Source organism: Ranitomeya imitator, chromosome 7 (genome assembly GCF_032444005.1).
Source record: "Ranitomeya imitator isolate aRanImi1 chromosome 7, aRanImi1.pri, whole genome shotgun sequence".
Classification (NCBI taxonomy): Eukaryota; Metazoa; Chordata; class Amphibia; order Anura; family Dendrobatidae; genus Ranitomeya; species Ranitomeya imitator.
Window position 1 is genome coordinate 44,520,182 of NC_091288.1, and position 22,560 is coordinate 44,542,741.

General features: G+C 43.1%; 1 protein-coding gene across 1 annotated transcript in view; it reads right to left on the reverse strand.

The window, feature by feature from the left end:
* LOC138646080 (dynein axonemal heavy chain 11-like) overlaps positions 1-22,560 on the reverse strand; it is a 377,510-nt gene that overhangs the window by 18,203 nt on the left and 336,747 nt on the right. The window contains exons 68-69 of the mRNA XM_069735549.1: positions 21,831-22,013; positions 15,948-16,063 (exon numbers count right to left, since the gene is read on the reverse strand). Of these exons, the coding sequence (XP_069591650.1) occupies positions 15,948-16,063; positions 21,831-22,013 (299 nt within the window). The remainder of the gene's footprint in view (positions 1-15,947; positions 16,064-21,830; positions 22,014-22,560) is intronic.

A 22,560-nucleotide genomic window follows, 5' to 3' on the forward strand; every position in this document is an offset into this window, starting at 1 on the left:
ATGCTCTCTGAGCAAGTGAATAGCCTCACTCCAATGATGCAAAAACTATTTGTGGAACAGCTAACCCTGGCTCAGTCACACCAACAGTGTCAGAGGGAGGTTGCTGACGCCGTGCGGGGTTCTTTTTCTTCTGGGGCTCGGGATGAGGGTGCTGCAGATGTTTCCTTAGTTTCCCCTGAACCACCTGTTAAGTTACCTGACACCTTTTCTGGGGACAAAAAATTAATCAGGGTGTTCAAAGAGGGGTGTAAATTGTTTTTCTCCCTGCGTCTGCACGCCTCTGGGGATGAAAGTCAGAGAGTGCTAATTATTATTTCTTTATTAAGGGGGACTCCACAGGCTTGGGCTTTTTCTCTCTCTTCCCTTCCGCTCCGGAACGTATGTCTGTGGATCTGTTTTTTTGTGGCTCTTGGGAATATTTATGATGAGCCTGGCTGAGGACATGGTGATGAGTGTGACACAGGAGAAGCACTCAGCGGAATGGTTTTGTTCCGAGTGCAGATGCTGGGCAGTTGAGATATCTTGGAATGATGCCGCCTTGAGAGGGTTGTTCCGCAGAGGCCTGTCCAACCATTTGCAGGACGCACTGGCATTGCATCCTCCCCAGGATACCCTGGAGGACGCCATGACCCAGGCTGTCTGTATGGACTGTAGGGGTGATGCAGCAGGAAATCCCTTTATACTCCAACTCAGGGGACACCTCTTCAGAACCTATGGAGGTGGGAGCCATTTTGGTCAAAGACAGAGAGAGGAGACGCCGCAGAGATAACCAGCTGTGCTGTGCTTCTACCGTGGAGCCCCGGGGACACTGGAAAATAGACTGTCCTTCTTGTCCCTCCTCATCTAAGATGTCAGGAAACAACTAAGTCTGGGTAATGATCGAGGAGGTTGCCCAGACTGCCAGGTACAATTTTCCTCATTTGCTAAAATCCTCTTCCAGGTGGAGTTGGAGGTTGGAGGTGGTCCCATTTTGACTACCGCTTTTGTTGACTGTGGATCTACCATCAATTTAATTGACTCTCGTATTGTGACTCTTTATAAGACAAGGGACAGTTAGGCTTGAGTCCCCAGTCAAGATGGTGGCCATTGACTCCTCTCACTCGAGAGTGAATCTGTTTTGTGTCCAAGGTCTTTGTCATCAAGAGTGGGCCCTGTTCATGTGGAAAACAAGCTGTTTTGTCTTGAATAATTTGCCTGCAGGTCTGGTATTAGGTATCCTTGGCTTCAACACCATAACCCTGTTATTGATTGGGTAACTGGGGAAATTGTTCAATGGAGGTCCAATTGTACCAGTGTGTGTTGCAATTCTGTACCAATGTTCACCCCGATAAAATCTGTATCTGTGTTGTCTGTCGGTCTGGAGGGTATTCCGGAGTACCTAAAGGACTTTGAAGATGTGTTCTCCGAAAGTGAGTCTGAGGCGCATCCACCACATAGACCTTTCGATTGTGCCATTGACTTAGTTCCTGGGGCTAAACTTCCCAAGGCTCGTTTGTTTAATCTGTCCGGGCCCGAGCGCTAAGCCATGAGGGAATATATTGCAGAGAGCCTCCGCAAAGGGCATATTCGTCCTGTCTCGCCTGTATCCGCTGGGTTCTTTTTTGTTAGAAAAAAAGATGGTAGTTTGCGGCCGTGCTTCGACTTTTGGGAACTTAACAAGATTACCGTGAGAAACACATATCCACTACCCCTCATTCCGGATCTGTGTAACCAACTTTTGGGGGCCAAATGGTTTTCCAAACTTGATTTACGGGGGGGCCTATAACCTGATAAGGGTTTGCGAAGGGAATGAGTGGAAAACGGCGTTTCTGACGTCTGAAGGACTGTTTGAGAACCTGGTGATGCCTTTTGGTCTGACTAACGCTCCTGTTGTCTTTTAAAATTTTATTGATGTTGTTTTTTCTGATCTGATTGGGCGCTTTGTGGTCATCTATCTCGATGACATTTTAGTGTTCTCCCTGATAGTCAAACCGACTTGCACCATCTGCGAACAGTTCTTCTGAGACTTAGAGAAAACCATTTGCATGCTAAGTTGGATAAATGCTTGTTCTTTGTACAGGAATTGTCTTTTTTGGGTTTGCTTGTCTCTTGTGAGGGATTTCACATGGATCCGAAAAAAGTCCAGGCTAATACGGATTGGGTTCAACCTCATGATTTAAAGGGTTTGCAATGCTTTATGGGCTTCGCAAATTACTATCGTAAGTTCATTAAGGGTTTTTCGCAGGTGATTAAGCCCCTGACTGATCTCACACTCAAGGGGGCTGATGTTAAGAATTGGTCTACGTCGGCAAAAAATTATTTTCTGACTTTAAAAAAGTGTTTTATTTTTGCCCCAGTGTTGGTCCAGCCAGACCCATCTAGACCTTTTATCGTGGAGATCGACGCTTCTGAAGTGGGAGTGGGGGCAGTGTTGTCTCAGGGTCCTGCTATGCTGACCAACCTCAAACCTTGTGCCTTCTTTTCCAGAAAGTTCTCCTCCGACAAGAGAAAGTACGATGTGGGGAATAGAGAGCTTCTGGCAGGTTAAGTTGACCTTTGAAGAATGGAGGCATATTTTGGAGGGGGCTGTTCATCCTGTCACCGATCACAAAAATTTTGCCTTTATCGAGTCTGCCAAGAGACTGACCCTCAGTCAGGCCCGGTGGCCACTTTTTTTTCCCGGTTTCAATTTTCTATAACCTTCCATCCGGGTGCTAAGAATGTTAAGGCAGATGCATTGTCTCGAAGCTTTGATCCGGTGTCTCCTCCTGAACCTCCATTCTTCAACCTGGGGTGGTGGTGGCTGAAATCTCGTCTGATTTGGAGAGAGATTTTTGAGGCCCAGGCTCTGGTTCCTTGTAATCAACCTGTGGGTAAATTGTTTGTATCGGAACACTTCCATCTTAGGCTAGGTTCACACTGCGTTGTGTGAACCCGTTTAACGGACTACGTTACACCGCGGCATAACGTGGTGTAACATAGTCCGTTAACGCCGCCATTGCTTGTAATGGCAAACGCATTGCTAGCGCACGCCCACATTGGGCGTGCGCTAGCGATGTGCCGTCATTTGAGTGACAGACCTCGAACGCTGCTTGCAGCGTTCGCAGTCCGTTCCTCGCTAGCGCAGATCGGGCATCTGCGCTAGCGGGATCGGCAAACGCGATCCGTTTTGGGACATTGCGTTAGCGCAGTCCGTAGCGCTATGTGCTAAACGGACTGCCCTAACACAATGTGAACCTAGCCTTAGACTCCTGCGGGAGTTTCATGAGTCTGCATTGAGTGCTCATCCTGGGATTTTGGCCGCCCGGGAGGCAGTTGCTAGGACTTTCTGGTGGCCCTCTTTTGTTTTAGATGTTAAAAGGTTTGTGTCTGCATGTGGGGTTTGTGCCCGTTCTAAAAATTCTCATTGCCGGCTGGGGAATTTGTGTCTTTGCCAATTCCAGATATACCATGGGCACATTTGTCCATGGATTTTATCACTAATCTCCCTCCATCCAGGGGTAACTCCGATGTATGGGTGGTGGTGGTGCATAGATTTTCCAAACAGGCTCATTTTGTACCTCTGTCGGCTTTACCGCCTGCTGAAACCTTGGCCAGGTTGTTTGTGCAGCATGTGGTCCGTCTGCATGGTGTGCCTATGAATGTGGTGTCTGACTGAGGTGTGTAGTTTGTGGCCAAGTTTTGGAGGGCTTTTTGTAAGAAGTTTGGAATCACTCTGTCTTTTTCCTCTGCCTATCATCCGGAGTCTAATGGGCAAACCGAACGCACTAATCAGTCCCTGGAGCAAATTCTGAGATGTTTGGATTCTTCCGTACAGGAGGACTAGTGTGATGTGTTACCAGTGGCAGAGTTTGCTTTCAATGGTCGTGTGAGTCAGTCTACGGGAATGTCTCCCTTCCTGGTCAATTAAGGGTTTAACCCACATTTTGGGGAGTTTTCTCGCATAGACTCAGGCTGTCCAGGGGCGGAGGGTATGGTACAACGCTTAAAGACCCTGTGGGTGGAGGTTCAGTGAAACATCACCAAGGCCCAGGGAAGGTTTAAATTTTTTGCAGACAAGAGAAGGGGATTGGGTCCCGCATTCCTTGTGGGTGAGAAGGTGTGGTTATTCACCCGCAATATTAAGCTCAAGGTCCCCTCGGCCAAACTGGGTCCTAAGTTCATTGGCCCATATAAAATTGTGGAGGTCATCAACCCGGTGGCCTACAGGTTACAACTTCCTGCCTCCATCAAAATATCTAATGTTTTTCACAGGTCCCTTCTGAAACCATTGGGAGTGGTCGAGTAGGACTCCTCATCTGTCAGTCCTCCTGTGTTGGTGGAGGGCCATCTGGAATATGAGGTGGGATGCATCGTTGATTCTCGGTGGGTGCGCCGGAATCTGCAGTATTTGGTGCACTGGAAGGGGTATGGTCCGGAGGATCGGTCTTGGGTCTCGGCTGGTTCAGTGCATGCCGACCGGTTGGTTCGAGCTTTTCATGCCAGGCTGGGGTCATTATAAAAAATAATTAATTATTGTAATAATAATAATATGGGGCTCATACTGTATATAGAAGGTTATGTAGGGGCTCATACTGTATATAGGAGGCTATGTGGGAGCTCTTACGGTATATAGGGGGCTCTGTGTGAGCTCATACTTTATATAGGAGGGCTCTGTGTGGGCTCATACGATATATAGGGGATGTCAGCACACTTAATTCTGCTCAATATTAAGTGATACAATTAATATTAATATAAAATAATTATAATCGATATGTCAATATTAATATTGAGCAGAATTAATTTTAGCCTTTTGGTTCGGCCCTCCACAACAGTCAAGGTCTCTCATATGGCCCCTTGGAAAAATTAATTGCCCACCCCTGCTATAGAGCATCTCTGAGATGAGAAGCTTTGCTGTCCGCATGGGCCAGTTTTCCTGTTGAACAAATGCTCCAATTCATTATGTCACGTCCTCTCTCTTTCCCATCCCCACTTTTAATTCATCATTTGCTCTCCTCCACACTCAATCCATCATCATTTGATGTTCCCCACCCTCAATTCATCCCCACACCCTCAATTCATCATTATTTGCTCTCCCCACCCTCAAGTCATCATTTGCTTTCCACACCCACACCTTCAATTCTTCAGTTTCTATCCCCCGTTCCCCACCCTCAATTCATCATTCACTGTCCCTCACCCTCAATTCATCATTTCTGTTTCTCCACCCCCAATTCATCATTATTTTTGCTCCCCCACCTCAATACGACATTATTCACTGTCCCCAGTCGCATACACTCAATTCATCATTATTTGCTCCCCCCAAGCCCATTTAATCAATTTTATTTTTAAAAAGTTTTTCATACTTAGTACCTTTCATGCAATCCCCTGCAGCTCCACCTCTGGACTGGTATCATGGCGAGTGGTGCGCTTACATGCCAGCGCATATGCGATGATATTATTGTATACACGCCGTTACCAGCTTGTCACAGAAGAGGAGGGACTCCCTTGAAGCTGCGCTGTCGTGGATCTCCAAGCCAGCTTCATGTGTGCTACCGATGACGGTGGTCGGGCGCACAATACTTTATAACTCTCTGGGGCCAGGTGAGACGAAGCATAAGAGGGGGGTGAGGACTTAGTCTTGATCCCTTTCTGTACTTCTGTTGACCGGGCCCCATACACCAGTAAGGGCAGTAATGCCCTGATGGCGGCCCTGCACACATGTAGATATTATATTTTTATTGAAGCTGTTCACGCAAGCCAAAGACAGACAAAGAAATACAATAAACTAACTAATTTCACAACCTGGTTAGAATTAAATGCATAATATGTATCTTGTATCTGCATCTTTAGTCATTAATCCTATCAAGGAATCAGTGTATTCTGTGTAAAATGTAAGAACTATTTTTAGATAAAAACGTTAAAAAAAAAACCTCATTATATTAATGTATGTTGAATAAGAATTTTGTCTTCCCTTCTCCATTGGCTTAATTTTTTTCCTCCTCTTTCCCCTTGAAGGATGATTTGACAGGTACTTGTTCATGTTAGTTAACCTGCTATGTAAATGGATTTATGTTGATTTTATTATGGAGGAGAACCACACCGAACAACTATACAGTATATAAAAACATGTAATTTGTGAGCGCATACAGCCTTCCCAGTGAGTTAGAACAACAAATTGGCACTTTTACATTTTTTTGGTCTGTAGTTACATTTTCATTTCCACGAGAATTTGTTTTAAATCAGTATAATTTTCCACACAATTACAGTACAGATAATCTTTAGTGCATTTTAGATGGATCCATTTTAAGATACGGAATTCAATGAATCGCTTTTGAAAATATTGTCTAAAACCAGAGAGCAGACAATGGGAAAGCAAGATAAATTCTAACGTCATTATGTGCAATAGAAATAGTGCTCATTTAAAATCAATTTCAATAAAACATTAAGGACTGAACTCTAAGTGGATGAAAAGAGGGAAAAGCCAGCAAACAAATTGTCGATAATGCTTTTTTCCCCTCCGGTATTGCAACTTATAAAAAAATATACTCATTTTACCCGGCTTCTGTATGTGTGATACTATGCTACCAGTCAAGTAGAGAGAAAAATTATCTAGATTTTCCATTACACGCAGCCTCTTTGGTTCTTTAGATGCCACTTTTTCTTTAATAACATCACTTTATTATGACTACATAAAAATGTAAAATTTCCTGTAGTCGTCCTGTTCAGTTCTAAAAGCAAATCCATACATATCAATATTTTTGCTATTAGAGGATAGAGCTTAATATGCTGAAGAGCGCAAACTATTCGACAGCTTTGATGACGGGTTGTGAATTGCATGGTTCTCAGATTGTGAAAGGCAAAATTACATAATATGCATAACAGTATTAAAAAAACTAATGTATGTGTATGCAGGGCTTCTGTAGCTCAACCATTGAACAGTAGACTATTATTGAGATGTTTCAGCTATCCATACATTTTAGGTTCGGTATGTCAAGTTTAGTTCACACAAAATTCTTTGAGGAGGTTTTTTTTAGTAGATCCATACCAAAATCCTTAAAAATGCTTGGAAAAAACTCGTCCTATTCATCTTAATGGGAAATCCATTTCTGTTCATATCAGGTGTTTTTTTTTTTCCCCTGAATAAAGGTACCGTCACACTAAGCGACGCTGCAGCGATACCGACAACGATGTCGATCGCTGCAGCGTCGCTGTTTGGTCGCTGGAGAGCTGTCACACAGACAGCTCTCCAGCGACCAACGATGCCGGTTCCCTGGTAACCAGGGTAAACATCGGGTTACTAAGCGCAGGGCCGCGCTTAGTAACCCGATGTTTACCCTGGTTATCAGCGTAAAAGTAAAAAAAAAAAACACTACATACTTACCTTCCGCTGTCTGTCCTCCGGCGCTGTGCTTTCCTCTGCACTGTGTAAGCACAGCAGCCGGAAAGCAGAGCGGTGACATCACCGCTGTGCTCTGCTTTCCGGCTGGCCGGCGCTCACAGTGCAGAGAAGCAGAGCGCCGGGGACAGACAGCGGAAGGTAAGTATGTAGTGTTTTTTTTTTTTTACTTTTACGCTGGTAACCAGGGTAAACATCGGGTTACTAAGCGCGGCCCTGCGCTTAGTAACCCGATGTTTACCCTGGTTACCAGTGAAGACATCGCTGAATCGGCATCACACACGCCAATTCAGCGATGTCTGCAGGGAGTCCAGCGATGAAATAAAGTTCAGGACTTTCTGCAGCGACCAACAATGGCACAGCAGGATCCTGATCGCTGCTGCCTGTCAAACTGAACGATATCGCTAGCCAGGACGCTGCAACGTCACGGATCGCTAGTGTGGAGACCAGACTGAACCAAAGGATCCATTTTGTCTCCCAGATGAAATCTGCTTCTGCACAGCAAACTTGACATTTCCTTTTATAGAAGTAATCACGCGCGCATTTCTCCTTGATATTGTAGCCTTTCACCCACATACCAGATATTGTAACTTTTCACTAGTATAGATTTGCTTTGTAAGTGATTATGAAATATGAGCGCTTGTGCGCATGTCTGTAAATGCCTAACTTCTTACTATATAAAGAAGGGGCAGCGCCCAGTGAGGCAGGCGTGCTCCGGGGCTACCCCTGTTTATGAACACACAACCTTTGTGCTGCGTGTCATTTACTTGGATTCCTCAATCCAGGAAGCCAGGGACGGAAGAGAACTCAACATTTCTTGGCGCCCGAAAAAGGGACCCGAGGCGAGAGTGTCTACTCGAGATTCACCTACGGATACGGACAACGGAGATCTGGGATAATGGACGGCAAATGAATTGAAAAACCTGGCCAGGTAAGAGACATTATTAGTTCTCTTTTATCTGCCCTGTATTATCCGAAAGATCTCTACGAGCCGTGTCACGCTGGGTTAGTCTAGTAGTGAGTAGATACCTATAAAACTCGGGTTACCATATTGTATAGATTTATGAGTCCTGTCCCTGGAAGTGTGAACAAGTGTGAAGGTTGTGGCATGTTATGAAAGAAGGATAAAAGTACGTAGAACAATAAGCCGAAATTGTTAGGACAAGTCTTATTAGTGAAGTCAGCCTAACTGGGTCATGTGGTTGCGTCCTTTCGGGGAGACCTCCGCCCATGCTTGACTCTCTTTGAGAAACTTGTTCCTTCATTTTTGGATAAGAGTTTGATAGAATGAGCCCAGGACACGGGTCCATGAGCCTGGGACAAGTATGATAACAGAGACGGAGAGTTTGGTGATCTGTTTGGTGTTGCTGATCCTGTTTGCATGCATTGTAGGAATCAAGTTTATTCTGCACATTAGAAAGAATGGAGCAGATCAGCCCTTCAATATCTTAGCTCCCTAGGAGAGAAGGCAACGAGACATCACTCCAGAGAGGTGGTTGTCCAAACGTCACCTAGGGTAGATACAGCTATTATTGAAAAGAAAAATGGGAAATAAACAGACAAAATCCGTCTTAGGACAAGTAGAAGCAAAAGATATCATACAGGAAAGATGTGGAAAGACAGTCAGAAGGCAGATCAGAAGGGTAAGAGAAAAATTGGGAATTTCAGAAGCACTTATGTTTAGCACTGAATGGGAAAGACTGAGTAAAGAACGAGGTGGAATTATCAAAGACAATGGGTGGGAAGAAATCATACACTGTATGATAAAGTTCTCAAAAACAGCTAAAGAGGAGAATTGGAAGTATGATCCAGACACTTCCAAATGGAGTATGGGTACGGGAAAATGTTGTGCCACGACTCATTCAGTTCCTCCTCCTTACCTAGATCCGAATGTTCAACCATTTGTACCTTCTGAAGGAGGACAAACCAAACCAAATTTATATCCTGGGTTAAATGGGGTGGAAGGATGGGTGTGCAAAAATTGTGGCCAGCAGAATCCAGACTGGAGAACTGAATGTTCTGCCTGTGGGGCCCCCAGAGGTCATCAATTGTTAGCTCCTGTTAGGATAGTACCGAAACCCTTCAGAGAAACTGGTGTAGATGGAGCAATGGCAACTAGATATCACCAAACCCGACAATACTTCCCTTGGTCCCCCGCTGAAGGAATGTCTCTTCTACATAATGCACCAGATCCTACCCAGTACCCAGTTAGATTCGCACAGTATATACAGCAAATTATGCAGACTCATGCAGGAGTCTGGGCAGATGGAGAGGAATTATGTAGAATGAAAATGACTCCTGGTCTCTTCCAGGAACTGCTAACACATCTACAGGGACACAGGCCACAGGTGGGACAGGAGCTACAAGAGGGACAAGCGGGACAAGATGCCTTACAAACGATAGAATCAGGAACACAATTTGTAGACCATTTAATAGTTTTCATGAGGCAGAAACAGAGGCAGAGAGGAACAACGGGAGTGGTGGCTCAGAGACCTGGACAATCGGTAGATGAATATTATCTAGGGGTAGAGAATAATTTTAGAGATGAAGGAATAGATCTAACCGCTCCAGGAATGATGAGGTTAATTACAAAAACCTTTATAGATGGATTGTCTCCAAAAGTAAAGGAAAAACTTAAGGCTGCAACTCCTGATTGGAGAACCTTGGAAGACCCACACTTGGCCAGGCAAAAAGCCGTAGGGATAGAGTTGGATTTAAGAGAAAATCATAAGCCTGTCAGAATAGCGCAAGCAAACACAACAGGTGGAAGGGCAAGACATAATTTTCCCTGTCATTACTGCAAGAAACCAGGACATTTCCAGAGAGAATGTAGAAAGAAGCAGGCAGACATAAAATCAGGAAAATTTGTACCAAAGAATAAGCCCTCAGACATCCAACAGACATCCATAGTGGATGGTCCCATACCAGATTCAGATTGACTCAATGTGTTACAAACTTCCCTACCAGCTAGAAGACCTATAATACAGGTGAATGTAGGGGGGAGAGAGATTCCATTTTTTGATAGATACAGGTGCAACTTCCTCAATTTTGAATCAAGATTTTCTTCCATACCCGGAAGATATTTCACAACAAACAACTTTTGCTGAGGGTTATGATGGGGTAATTCAAACACTACCATACACTGTGCCCCTAGAGGTCTCCTTAGGACCTAAATGTTTTGCATCCAGATTTTTGTATGCCAGAGGTGCCCCAACATGTTTGTTGGGAACTGATGTCTTGAAGAAATTAGAAGCTAACATCAATTTTAGGGAAGATGGCACAGTCATGCTGACTATCCCTGATGATGCAGAAACATTAGAACAATATGTCAGAATTCAGGCTTTTGAGGATTATACTGAAGAAAAAAAGAGTACACCACAGATCTAGACCTCTCAACGGTCCCAGAAACACTGTGGGCACAGGGTGACACTGATGTGGGACTATTGCATATCTCTCCTGTAAAACTATCTGTGCAACCAGGAACTGTTCTCCCACAGCTCAGACAATACCCTGTGAGTCCCCAGCAGGAACTAGCGATTACACAACAGATAGAGGGATATAGAGAGAAAGGGGTTTTGGTAGAGATACAATCACCTGCTAACACTCCTCTGTATCCAGTCAAGAAGAGAACTCTTGATAAAGGTTCTATGCCCAAATATCGTATGGTACATGATCTAAGAGAAATAAACAAAGTTCTAGATCCAATCACCCCAGTTGTACCCAATCCTCATACGTTACTATCACAGATACCAGCCAGTTCTCAAGTGTTTACTGTAATAGATCTTTCAAATGCATTTTTCTCGGTTCCTTTACACCAAGACAGTTGGCATTTGTTTGCATTTACATTTAAGGGCAAACAGTTGGCGTGGACACGCCTTCCACAGGGAATGATACACTCCCCTACTCTTTATTCAAATGCCCTACAAACAGTCCTTCAGAGGTTTGAACCCGAACCACAGGTTGTAATTTTGCAGTATGTGGATGACCTACTACTTTGCTGCCCAGATCTAGAAACTGCAGAAAGGTCCACTGTGAGTTTACTATGTTTTCTAGAAAAAGAAGGGTGTAAAGTGAATAGACAAAAGCTACAAGTTTGTCAGACCAAAGTGGTCTTTTTTGGTCATTGCATTTCTCAAGGTAAAAAGCATCTTACACCTCAAAGAACTGAAGCAATAAGACAGATGAATGAGCCTAGAAATCATAAACAGCTACGAGCATTTTTAGGAATAGTGTCTCATTGTAGACAATGGATTATACATGCCAGTCAACTAATGCAACCACTGTATGACTGTGTAAAAAGTGAACCTTATTTGTTGACAAAAGAAGGTCAGATTTCGTTCCAACAATTAAAAGATGCCCTTGTTTCAGCTCCAGCGTTAGGGCTACCAGACTACACCAAACCATTTCAGCTTATGGCTGCAGAAGTTGATTCCCATGCTACAGGAGTTCTTACCCAGAAGCATGCAGGGAAACAAAGACCAATTGCATATCTTTCAGCAAGGTTAGATCCCGTAGCTAGAGCAGCGCCAACCTGTGTACGTGTAGTTGTTGCTGTCTCACTATTGTTGGACAAAGCATCAGAAATTGTCCTAGAGCATCCACTCACAGTTCAAACTACACATGATGTTTATGGGATATTAAACCAGGTCCAACCAAAACACATTTCCATGGCCAGACATTTGCGGCTGCAGTGTTCTTTGCTGCTCCCCTCTACTATCACATTTGCAAGGCTTCAGACTCTCAATTTAGCTACACTGCTACCTCTCGAGTCTAAAGGGGGGAATAAGGACACTGATCCACACGCAAATTTTTTCCCTACAGATACACATGATTGTACAGAGCTCATTTTACAAGAAACGGTAGGCTTACCCAATGTATCCGAAACACCACTTCAAAATCCAGATTTAGAGCTGTTTATAGATGGTAGTAGGTTTGCAGATGACACAGGTAACTTCCATACAGGGTATGCAGTTGTGTCAGAATCTGAAACTCTCAAAGCAGAACCGCTTCTACCGAAACAATCTGCACAAGAAGCAGAACTAACAGCATTGATTGAAGCTCTAAAAATAGCTGAGAATCAGACAGCTAATATATACACTGATTCTAGGTATGCACATGGTATTGTGTTTGATTTTGGAGTAATCTGGAGAGCTAGAGGTTACATGACAGCGTCAGGACAACCTGTAAAACATGCTTCTCTGATCAAACAGATCTTAGAGGCTGCACAAGAAACAAAAGAAGTAGCAGTAATCAAGGTAGCTGCACATGTGAGACTCGACACTAGGGAATCTAGGGGAAATGATAGGGCTGATAAAGCAGCCAAAGCAGCAGCAGTCAAACCCTTACAACAGGTCCATACTGTAAACCTCACAGAAAATACTGAAGATAGACTGAGACAAGCACAGGAAGATGCAGGAGAAGAGGAGAGGGACAGGTGGAAAAAGGAAGGGGCAGAAGAACAAGAGGGAATTTGGAAGAAAAATGGACTAATATGTCTACCTAGAGCCTGGTACCCGATAGTAGTTGGTGGATTACATCACCCTACGCATGTGTCTGCAAATGCAATGACACTACTGGCAAAGCAAGTCTGGTTGGCTCCAGGTTTTGGCAACTACGCAAGAGACTATTGTGCTGCATGCGCTATATGCCTGACACATAATCCCGGACAGACAGCAAAGACCCCTATGAAGCACCACGTCCGACCTCTCTACCCGTTTCAACGGTTGCAGATAGACTTTATCCAGCTGCCAAAGAGTAATGGGTATGAGTATGTGTTGGTGTGTGTGGACATGTTCTCGGGGTGGCCAGAGGCCTATCCAGTTCGGAAGGCTTCAGCTAAAAACACTGCTGTAAAGCTAGTTGCCGAACTGGTGCCCCGTTATGGTCTCCCTGAAGTGATCGAGTCAGATAGGGGTACTCATTTCACTGGAGAAATATTTCAAAATGTACTGAAAATGTTGGGTGTTGAAAGTCAGTTACACACTCCGTATCATCCTCAAAGTTCTGGTAAGGTGGAACGCATGAATGGAACTTTAAAATTAAAAATACAGAAAGCCATGGCTGAAACAGGAAAGCCTTGGACAGAATGCCTTCCACTGGCCCTTTACTCAATACGCAATACCCCAAGGGGTAAGACTAAACTGTCTCCATATGAAATTTTGTTTGGCAGGACTGCCAATTTAGGATGTTATTTTCCACAGCAACTTGTGTTAAATATTGAATCACTGACTTCCTATGTGCAAAATCTTCAGAAACAATTAACTAAGGTGCATGCACAAGTTTTTGCTTCCCTTCCAGATCCTGACAACACTGAAGGAAGTCACAAGTTGGAACCAGGTGATCAAGTCTATATAAAAAGACACACCAGAAAGGCTCTTGAACCAAGATTTGACGGACCCTTCCAAGTCCTGTTGACAACACCTACATCAGTCAAGCTTGAAGGAAAGGCATCATGGATACATGCAAGCCGTACCCAAGCACACACTGTATAAAAGAGCTGCAGATAACTCACCACGTCCCTCGGGGAGGCCACATATAGTACAAATGGGAATTCCCAACAAAATTGCTAGTACCATTTTTATTTATCCTATGTTAACACAAATGTGGGATAAATTAGTTAGAGCCACGGATTATCTAGATGATCAGATCTGGGATATATTGGATATACTAAACACTAGTGTAGCTGTACAGAATCAGCTTATAATAGTCGTCAACCAACATACCCTGGTATTGGATTACCTAACTGCCTCACAAGGGGGTATGTGTCAAATCATTGGACCCACCTGCTGTCATTATATAGACCCGAATAGTACTATGAGTATGACATTCAAATTAAAGGACGTACAACGACTCAGAGATCAGTATGACAAAGACAATGACCAGAATAAGGATAGCTGGTGGTCAGATACCTTTTCTTTTCTTAACCCAGCCAACTGGTTCAGAGGGATCGGTGGGTGGGTTGCCGGGATTATGCAGAGCATAATACATATAGTTATGATTATTGTAATCATATATGTGTTATTCAAGATTGTACTCAAGGGTATCTCAGTATGCACAAATAAATTTTGTGTAATAGATGCAAGAGTATAAAGTTTATTATTGCCGTACTAATTTTCTTTTATATTTTAGTATACTGCCGCATAAAGAAGAAAATGCACAAGCTTCATGCAAAAATTTATGACAAATAATAAAAGAATATGTCAAAGGGGGGAATTGTTGAGACCAGACTGAACCAAAGGATCCATTTTGTCTCCCAGATGAAATCTGCTTCTGCACAGCAAACTTGACATTTCCTTTTATAGAAGTAATCACGCGCGCATTTCTCCTTGATATTGTAGCCTTTCACCCACATACCAGATATTGTAACTTTTCACTAGTATAGATTTGCTTTGTAAGTGATTATGAAATATGAGCGCTTGTGCGCATGTCTGTAAATGCCTAACTTCTTACTATATAAAGAAGGGGCAGCGCCCAGTGAGGCAGGCGTGCTCCGGGGCTACCCCTGTTTATGAACACACAACCTTTGTGCTGCGTGTCATTTACTTGGATTCCTCAATCCAGGAAGCCAGGGACGGAAGAGGACTCAACACTAGCGATATCGTTCAGTGTGACGGTACCTTAAGGTTTGGAACAAACATGTTGCTTCTTTAAAGCTGATCCTACTGGAAGCCATACCATTTTTTTTAACAGCCTTTGGCTTTATCTCGAGCCATGGTGACTTGATGGATGGACGATCTGTAGAAAGATTGATCTTGTGCAAGTCTAAATAGGTCCACCAGGATTTTCTCCGCCATTATTTTGATAGTATGAAGCCATTGGGTTTCTGGTCTTCCTCTTCACCTAGTTCCTTCTGTTCCTTCTCCAGTGATTGCTCTCTTCGTATGATGTGCCCAAAGTAGGCAAGTCGTAGCTTAATGATCCTTGCTTCGAGTGACATGTCTGGCTTGAATTGTTCCAAAACTGATTTGAAACAAATTAGGCACTGTCAAATTGAAAGGTTGCAAACTACCCTTAAGATAAAGAACCTTCTAAAAATCTTTAAAACCACTTTAGGCCAAAAATAATCTCCCCTAAAAAGGAATGTCTCCTGAAGCAGTTTCCTCTTTAAAAACTTATTGTTGAATGTCACAAGAATTCTATGAGAACATAGTCTTACACGCCAATGATCTATGTGACTGGCTGATCGTGTACTATATAGGTTGAGTGAGATGTTCTTTGTCCATGGCTCGCCACTTTGGTTATTGAACTCTTGAACGGGAGACCGCACTGTGTGATTTCCATATCTTTATAAGTAACATGGCCGATCTGGTCTGTACAAAAGCACAATGATCCAGCATGGTCGCCACTGGGAGCCAAGAATGTTTTTAGGACCCTACTTATCAAGCTCACCACTTTTAGCTTTCACCAGTGTTTCTCCACTGTGGAAAGAGTTTGTATACAGACCTCAGAGAGAAAGGTGTCAGCTTTACTCTCAGCAGAGGAATCAACATTGAGCTTTCTGTTAATACATTTTAAAACTATGTTACATGGCATTAATCAGGTAAAACTACAGTCAGCGAATGGATTTTCCCAGAAAATAAAGAAGCATCCTTACCACTGAGCCAGGTTGTATGTTGACGGATAAGCCAGCTTCATCCAAGTGTCAGGTACATTATCAAAAAATAGGGCTGACTGCAGTTGCTCCATTTCGGAAGAGATTGCTAACTCACCCTAACAAAATAAAACATTAGTGAGCCATTTGCTTTTCAGATAGTGGCTGTGAAAAGATGACACGATAAATGCTAAAGAGCCCGCTTTTGCCTCCCACCAAAATACATAAGGTGCAGCAACTTGACGCCTGAACACTGCAGAAGCCTCAGCTTTCACCAGACGCGTAACTCATTTACTAAAAGGAATATTGAGTAGTAACAATAACTTAAGTATTTCAGGTTTTGTGTCTGCAATGTGCTGCAAAAGACAATAAATTAAACATGTTTTTCTGCATAATTTTGGTTTCTGAAGCTTAAAAATCTCACTTATATGGAAAAAAAACATCAGATGAAAAGCAATATTTGGTTTTAGCCCATTCTTTCTTTTTTACTTACAATATTTACATTGGGTGTTAACAACATCAATATGAAAACGGAACATTCCAGTTACGTTCAATAATAATAAAGCAGTTGACGGTTGTTACTAATAAGTTATCGTTAAACATTAGAATATTGGTATAACCATCTTGATGAGGTTTTAATGTAAGCTCTTACATGAACCAAATAATTATACGTGTACTAGAAGACTGTAAAGAAGGAAAGAGGGAGGAAAGAGAAAGAATGGGAAGGAAAAGGAGGTGGTGGGGAACAAAAAAGAAAAAAAAAACAACCCATGACTTATTGAACCCAGCACTTCAGAGGAGACCACATCTACAACGACATTCTATTTTATCCCTTCAACCACAGATTATTTTTAGTTTTCATTTTTCCTCCCTTTCTTCCAATAGTCATACTTTTTTTTTCTTTTTCCAACCATATAACCGGATGAGGGCTTGTTTTTTGTGGAAAAATTTGTACTTTTGAATGACACCATTCATTCTGCCATATTGTGCACTGGATAACAGGAAAAAAAATCCAAGTGCGGTGAAATCGCAAGAAAAGTGCAATTCCACAAAGGTTTTTGGGTCTTTTTAGTTACCGTGTTCAATATATTGTAAAACTAGCCTGGCAATATGATTTCCCAGGTCAGTACCAGTATGCAGATACCAAACATGTATAGTTTTCTTTTTCACGTGATGGGCATGCTGATGGGTGGGATCAATGACGCGCTTCCTCTGTGCACGTGTTAAATGCCACTGTCAGGGGTTGACAGCAGCATTTAACTGGCTAACAGACTCAGGTGGTGAATATTGTAATATAGGCTCATCCTGGTTTTTCAGTAATCCATAGAGATTGCATTAATATCAATCATAACCAGCACCATGGGGGCAGGAGTGTAACAGTGAACTACGAGGCCCTGGGAAAAAGCACAGACTTGAGCTCCACTCAATCGAAACAACCTTCAGCAGGATGTATGTCCATGACACATGAAGAAGAAAACTAAATAATGATAAGCTTTTCATTTTTGATTCCTGTTCTCCGTCTCTTAGTGATCTACATTCAAAACAGTACTTCCACCATGCCTATAAGTAATCTTAGACTCTATAGCATTTGCGTCCATCAATATATTGGTTATTATACCTATGTTTGATGGCCTATAGTCCGACCATGTCCGTGAGATAACAGAAGTCTCTTTGATCTCTCTGCCTTCCTTTACCGTCCTTAGTTATTTTTGTTACTCCTTTCTACTTTAAAGGTGCTATCTCATGACAGACAATTATGGTGAAACCGGGTGTATGTGTCCAAATCTGCGTTGCTTATAAAGATGGATGGCGAACGATATTCTTCAAAGCTTTATTTCAAACAGGTTCATAGTCAAAGCGTTTCGAGGTCATGCAGGTCCTCTTCCACAGGACAAAATCTTACAACAGATGTGGGTCCTACCAAGGAGTGTACACAGACAGAAAAGGGTCCCTTTCCAAGAACAATATATGGGCTCTTTGCAGTCCAATTGCTCATGATAATGCACAATTCCACCTGAGCAGCTGCACCAGTCGTATGTCCACCCCTGCTCCTACCCTCAAGACCTGCACCTATCACCACAACAATTCAGTTGATCCTCGTTCAGACTCGTGCTCAGTAAGTGGAAAGGTGGGAGGCACTGCACCAGCTCTCTCCATTTAGTACTATGACAGTTCCGAACACAACAGAGTAGGAGCGAGGGACCCCCATCCTGGAGACAGTAGATGGGACCAGCTTCTATTAAACATTTATGGCAAATCCAGTGGATATACCATCCATGTCTGTCATGAGACAACCTTTTGCTCATTATCAACTTCCTCTCCATTGAAACCCAACCTCAGTGTGTTTATGTACTTAAAGATGAATGGAGGCCTCGAGACCCTCATTCCAGTGAACACTGGAGGTCCCCGCAAGCAAACATTTATCACCAGTTTGGTGCATACATGATAGGTTTACTTGGCTGTAAAAAATACTTTTTTAATGAAAATGTGTTATAATTTCCTACATTACTTAAAATTCCAGGTTTATTTTTGTTCTGCACATATATTTGATCATGATGTATTTATAATTTAATTACAATAGATTTCAGACACACAATACTTAGGAAGAATGCCTAAACATATTTTTGCTTCTCCTTTCTAAATTATTTGCGCGGTATATTGTTGGAAAACACTAGTTCTCCATTTGCAAACAGCACAGTCACAGCTTGAAGTGTAAGTCTTAACACTTGTCTATCAATATGCCAAAAAAAAGACACTGATCTTGCAAGGACCACATCCAGAGCGGAGTAGCTAAGTCTAGTCTCTATGGGACTCATTTAGCTATCTCCGGCTGTACAATCATCGGAAGTATTTTCCTTCTGTAGTCTTCGGCAAAAATGGAATTCACAAATAGTGTTACTCGGCAGATGGGTCATTGTTCCGAATTATCCAACATCTTAATATGCAGGAATCTAAGTCAAGTAAATGTTTAGTTGATGACCTAAAAAAAAGTTGATTGTTTTATAGGAAAATTTCATCTTAAAAAAGAAAAAAAGGAATTTTATATTCTCGATGAAATAAAAATTTGGCAGTGTAAGATTCTGTAAAAACTTTTCAAATCTTGGATGCTTTGAAAGAGCTACAAAATCTGTGAACTAATGAGGTTTGTGGCATTGAATGGTCAGAAAGGACTAATATTTTTGTGCTATAAGGTTCTCCTAGAGATTGAGCAGGATTTGTAAATCAGACTGCAAGCAGAAATCTTAAAAAATCCTATGAGTAATAGATTCACACTGTATAGCTAAACAGTGGAAATCCTTTATCATATAGTGAAAATAGTCTTAGTTTCCTTAAAGAAACATATGCGAGAGGATCCTTATAAAAGAAAACCAAGATAGAAGTGCTATTACCCTCCACCGTGAAAATGGTCAAGTCTGCGACCAAAATTCATGACATCTCCACCAGACCAGCTCCTTACCGCTGAGGCCACTAACTAGCTCCGGTACATATGACTGATGGACTGGATATCACGTCAGGTCCCAGTGGAAACCACCAGAGTGACAGTGAAGGGGGGAGGCTGGGATGAAGAAAACGTGGCAACAGGTGGGTTGTGATGCTGCTGCTGAGTTATATATTTATATGTGATAACTTTATGTTATATTTTATCCCTGTGGCCGGTGTTGTATATTAGTTTCCCCTACAGGCTATGTATATGGCAGTCCCTGGGAATGCGGGAGGTCTATCCAATAGGGGAACCTTGCACCTTACAGTAGATAGGGATATAGTACAGTTTGCAATACACTAGGGATTAAATAGTGCTGGTGCTAGACTCTGACAGTCTAGTCAGAGTCTAAGGGTATGTGCACACGTAGAAAGGAGCTCTGCGGATTTTTCCGCAGCGGATTTTAGAAATCCGCAGGTAAAAGGCACTGCGTTTTACCCGCGGATTTACCGCTTTTTTATGCGGATTTTGTGCGGATTCCACCTGTGGTTTTACACCTGCGGATTCCTATTATGGAGCAGGGGTAAACCGCTGTGGAATCCGAACAAAGAATTGACATGCTGCGGAATGTAAACCGCTGCATTTCCGCGCTTTTTTTCCGCAGCATGGGCACTGCGGATTGCGTTTTCCATAGGTTTACATTGTACTGTAAACGCATGGAAAGCTGCTGCGGACCAGCAGCTGCAGATCTGTGCAAATCCGCAACGTGTGCACATAGCCTAAAGGTACCTTCACACATAACGATATCGTTAACGATATCGTTGCTTTTGGTGACGTTGCAATGATATCGTTAAGGAAATCGCTATGTGTGACAGCGACCAACGATCAGGCCCCTGCTGTGCCATCGTTGGTCGCTGAACAAAGTCCAGAACTTTATTTCGTCGCTGGATCTCCCGTGGACATCGCTGGATCGGCGTGTGTGACACCGATCCAGCGATGTCTTCACTGGTAAACAGGGTAAACATCGGGTAACTAAGCGCAGGGCCGCGCTTAGTAACCCGATGTTTACCCTGGTTACCATCCTAAAAGTAAAAAAAACAAACACTACATACTTACCTACCGCTGTCTGTCCCCGGCGCTGTGCTCTGCTCTCCTCCTGTACTGGCTGTGAGCGTCGGTCAGCCGGAAAGCAGAGCGGTGACGTCACCGCTCTGCTTTCCGGCCGCTGTGCTCACAGCCAGTACAGGAGGAGTGCAGAGAAGCAGAGCGCCGGGGACAGACAGTGTTAGGTAAGTATGTAGTGTTTGTTTTTTTTTACTTTTAGGATGGTAACCAGGGTAAACATCGGGTTACTAAGCGCGGCCCTGCGCTTAGTTACCCGATGTTTACTCTGGTTACCGGCATCGTTGGTCGCTGGAGAGCGGTCTGTGTGACAGCTCTCCAGCGACCAAACAGCGACGCTGAAGCGATCCGGATCGTTGTCGGTATCGCTGCAGCGTCGCTTAATGTGAAGGGGCCTTTAGACTCAGAAAGTGCAAGTTCTTGTTGGAGTGGAGAGTAAGGCTAAACATAGCAGAGTTAGCAGGTTCTAGTGCAGCTAAGCTGCAGCAGAAGAGAATGGGTCCAGTCAATATTAGTTTCCTAGAAGAATGAGGACACAGCTTCGGTCACGTCTGGACGCCGGGACAGTCTTGAACCTATGGTTCGGAAGAGGTATAGAGAGAGTCTTGCCTCTGTCTCCTTGATGAGGAAGATGTCAGCCGGGTTGCAGAGTGAGGTGAAGATGGTGGGTCTCGGTACAGGATGGGGACAAGGACTGTTGGATCACACAACCAAGGGAACATCACTAACAAGATTCTTTGTCTTAATCTGTGTGCTGCAGCCACGTGTAAATTAATTGCACAGTAAAGTCGAACCTGTTAACCAGGACCCAAGGTCTTCTGTCTTGTTTGCAGCCAAGCACCGGTCCCGAAACAAAAGTGAATAAAGAACGTACTCCATCACACCACTCACTCCACCCAGACATCCGTTAAGAAGAGGGGTTGCGGGGCAATCAGAACTCAGTTCTGGCCCACAGCAAACACATACACGTGTGCCCCGAGACTACTTCAACAGTACAGGAGCTGCAAGTGATGGCATTGGTAAATAACTCATATTTCTTTATTTTATAATTACCCCTTTGCTATGGCAACTTTTTAAAAGAACCTGAAAACCCATTTAATACAGAAGCTTTACTATAATGTGATGAGTTCACTACTAATATTTCATTATATCATTAGTATCACAAAAAAGTTCATTTTTTCACATTAATGTGCACTCTGCACCCCATCTTGACTGAAAAAAACAGAAATGTAGAAATGTTTGCAAATTTAATAAAAAAAGAAAAACTGAACTATCACATGGTCATGAGTATTCAGATAATATATTATCCACAATTCTATAGGTAGCGCCCAAACACTATGTACCTTAAGACCAAGATCCAGCTCCTTTAGAGAACGTCTGATTTCATGAAGGAGGAGATTCATTCTCTCACATTCTTGAAAGCACACAAGGATGTATGGAGACCGGTCCGCTGTCTTTGAGGTTATATCTGCCATGTTATATCCTTCAGGGAGTTTATCCAGGATGTCATCCAGGAAAGCTTTAACCTGCGGAAGAACCAAAAAAAAATCATAATAATGTCACTTGTAGTACTTATACATTTTAACAGAAGTTCTGTACAATAATAATCGACATTGATACATGTGATAAGATATTTATGAACACAATTGGAGAGGGTTAATAATAAAACAGATAAGAAATGCACAGACATGTACAGTGTCGGAGTGGGGTGCCGAGGGCCCACCAGCAACCAATTTCAGGCCCCCACTTTTCAGTTACATGTAAATGTGACATTATCCTCAATCACAAAGGTATTTAACAATGAACTGGGTAGATTGATAAATGAATAAGATGCCGCCTTTGTCTGTACATAGTGATTCAAGTGCATTGTGCCAAGAAAATGGTGACCCACTCTTGTACAGTGGCCCACCGGAGGATTCTCCTGTTCTCCTGCCGGCCAGTCCAAGCCTGGACATGTATGAGTCGGATACACACAGGGTCCTATGGAAAAACTGTGCACGTCTTCTAGTAATGGATCACAAAGCTGCACACGATACTCACACTTGGTTCTGCTTACGCATCTCTACTTTTAGG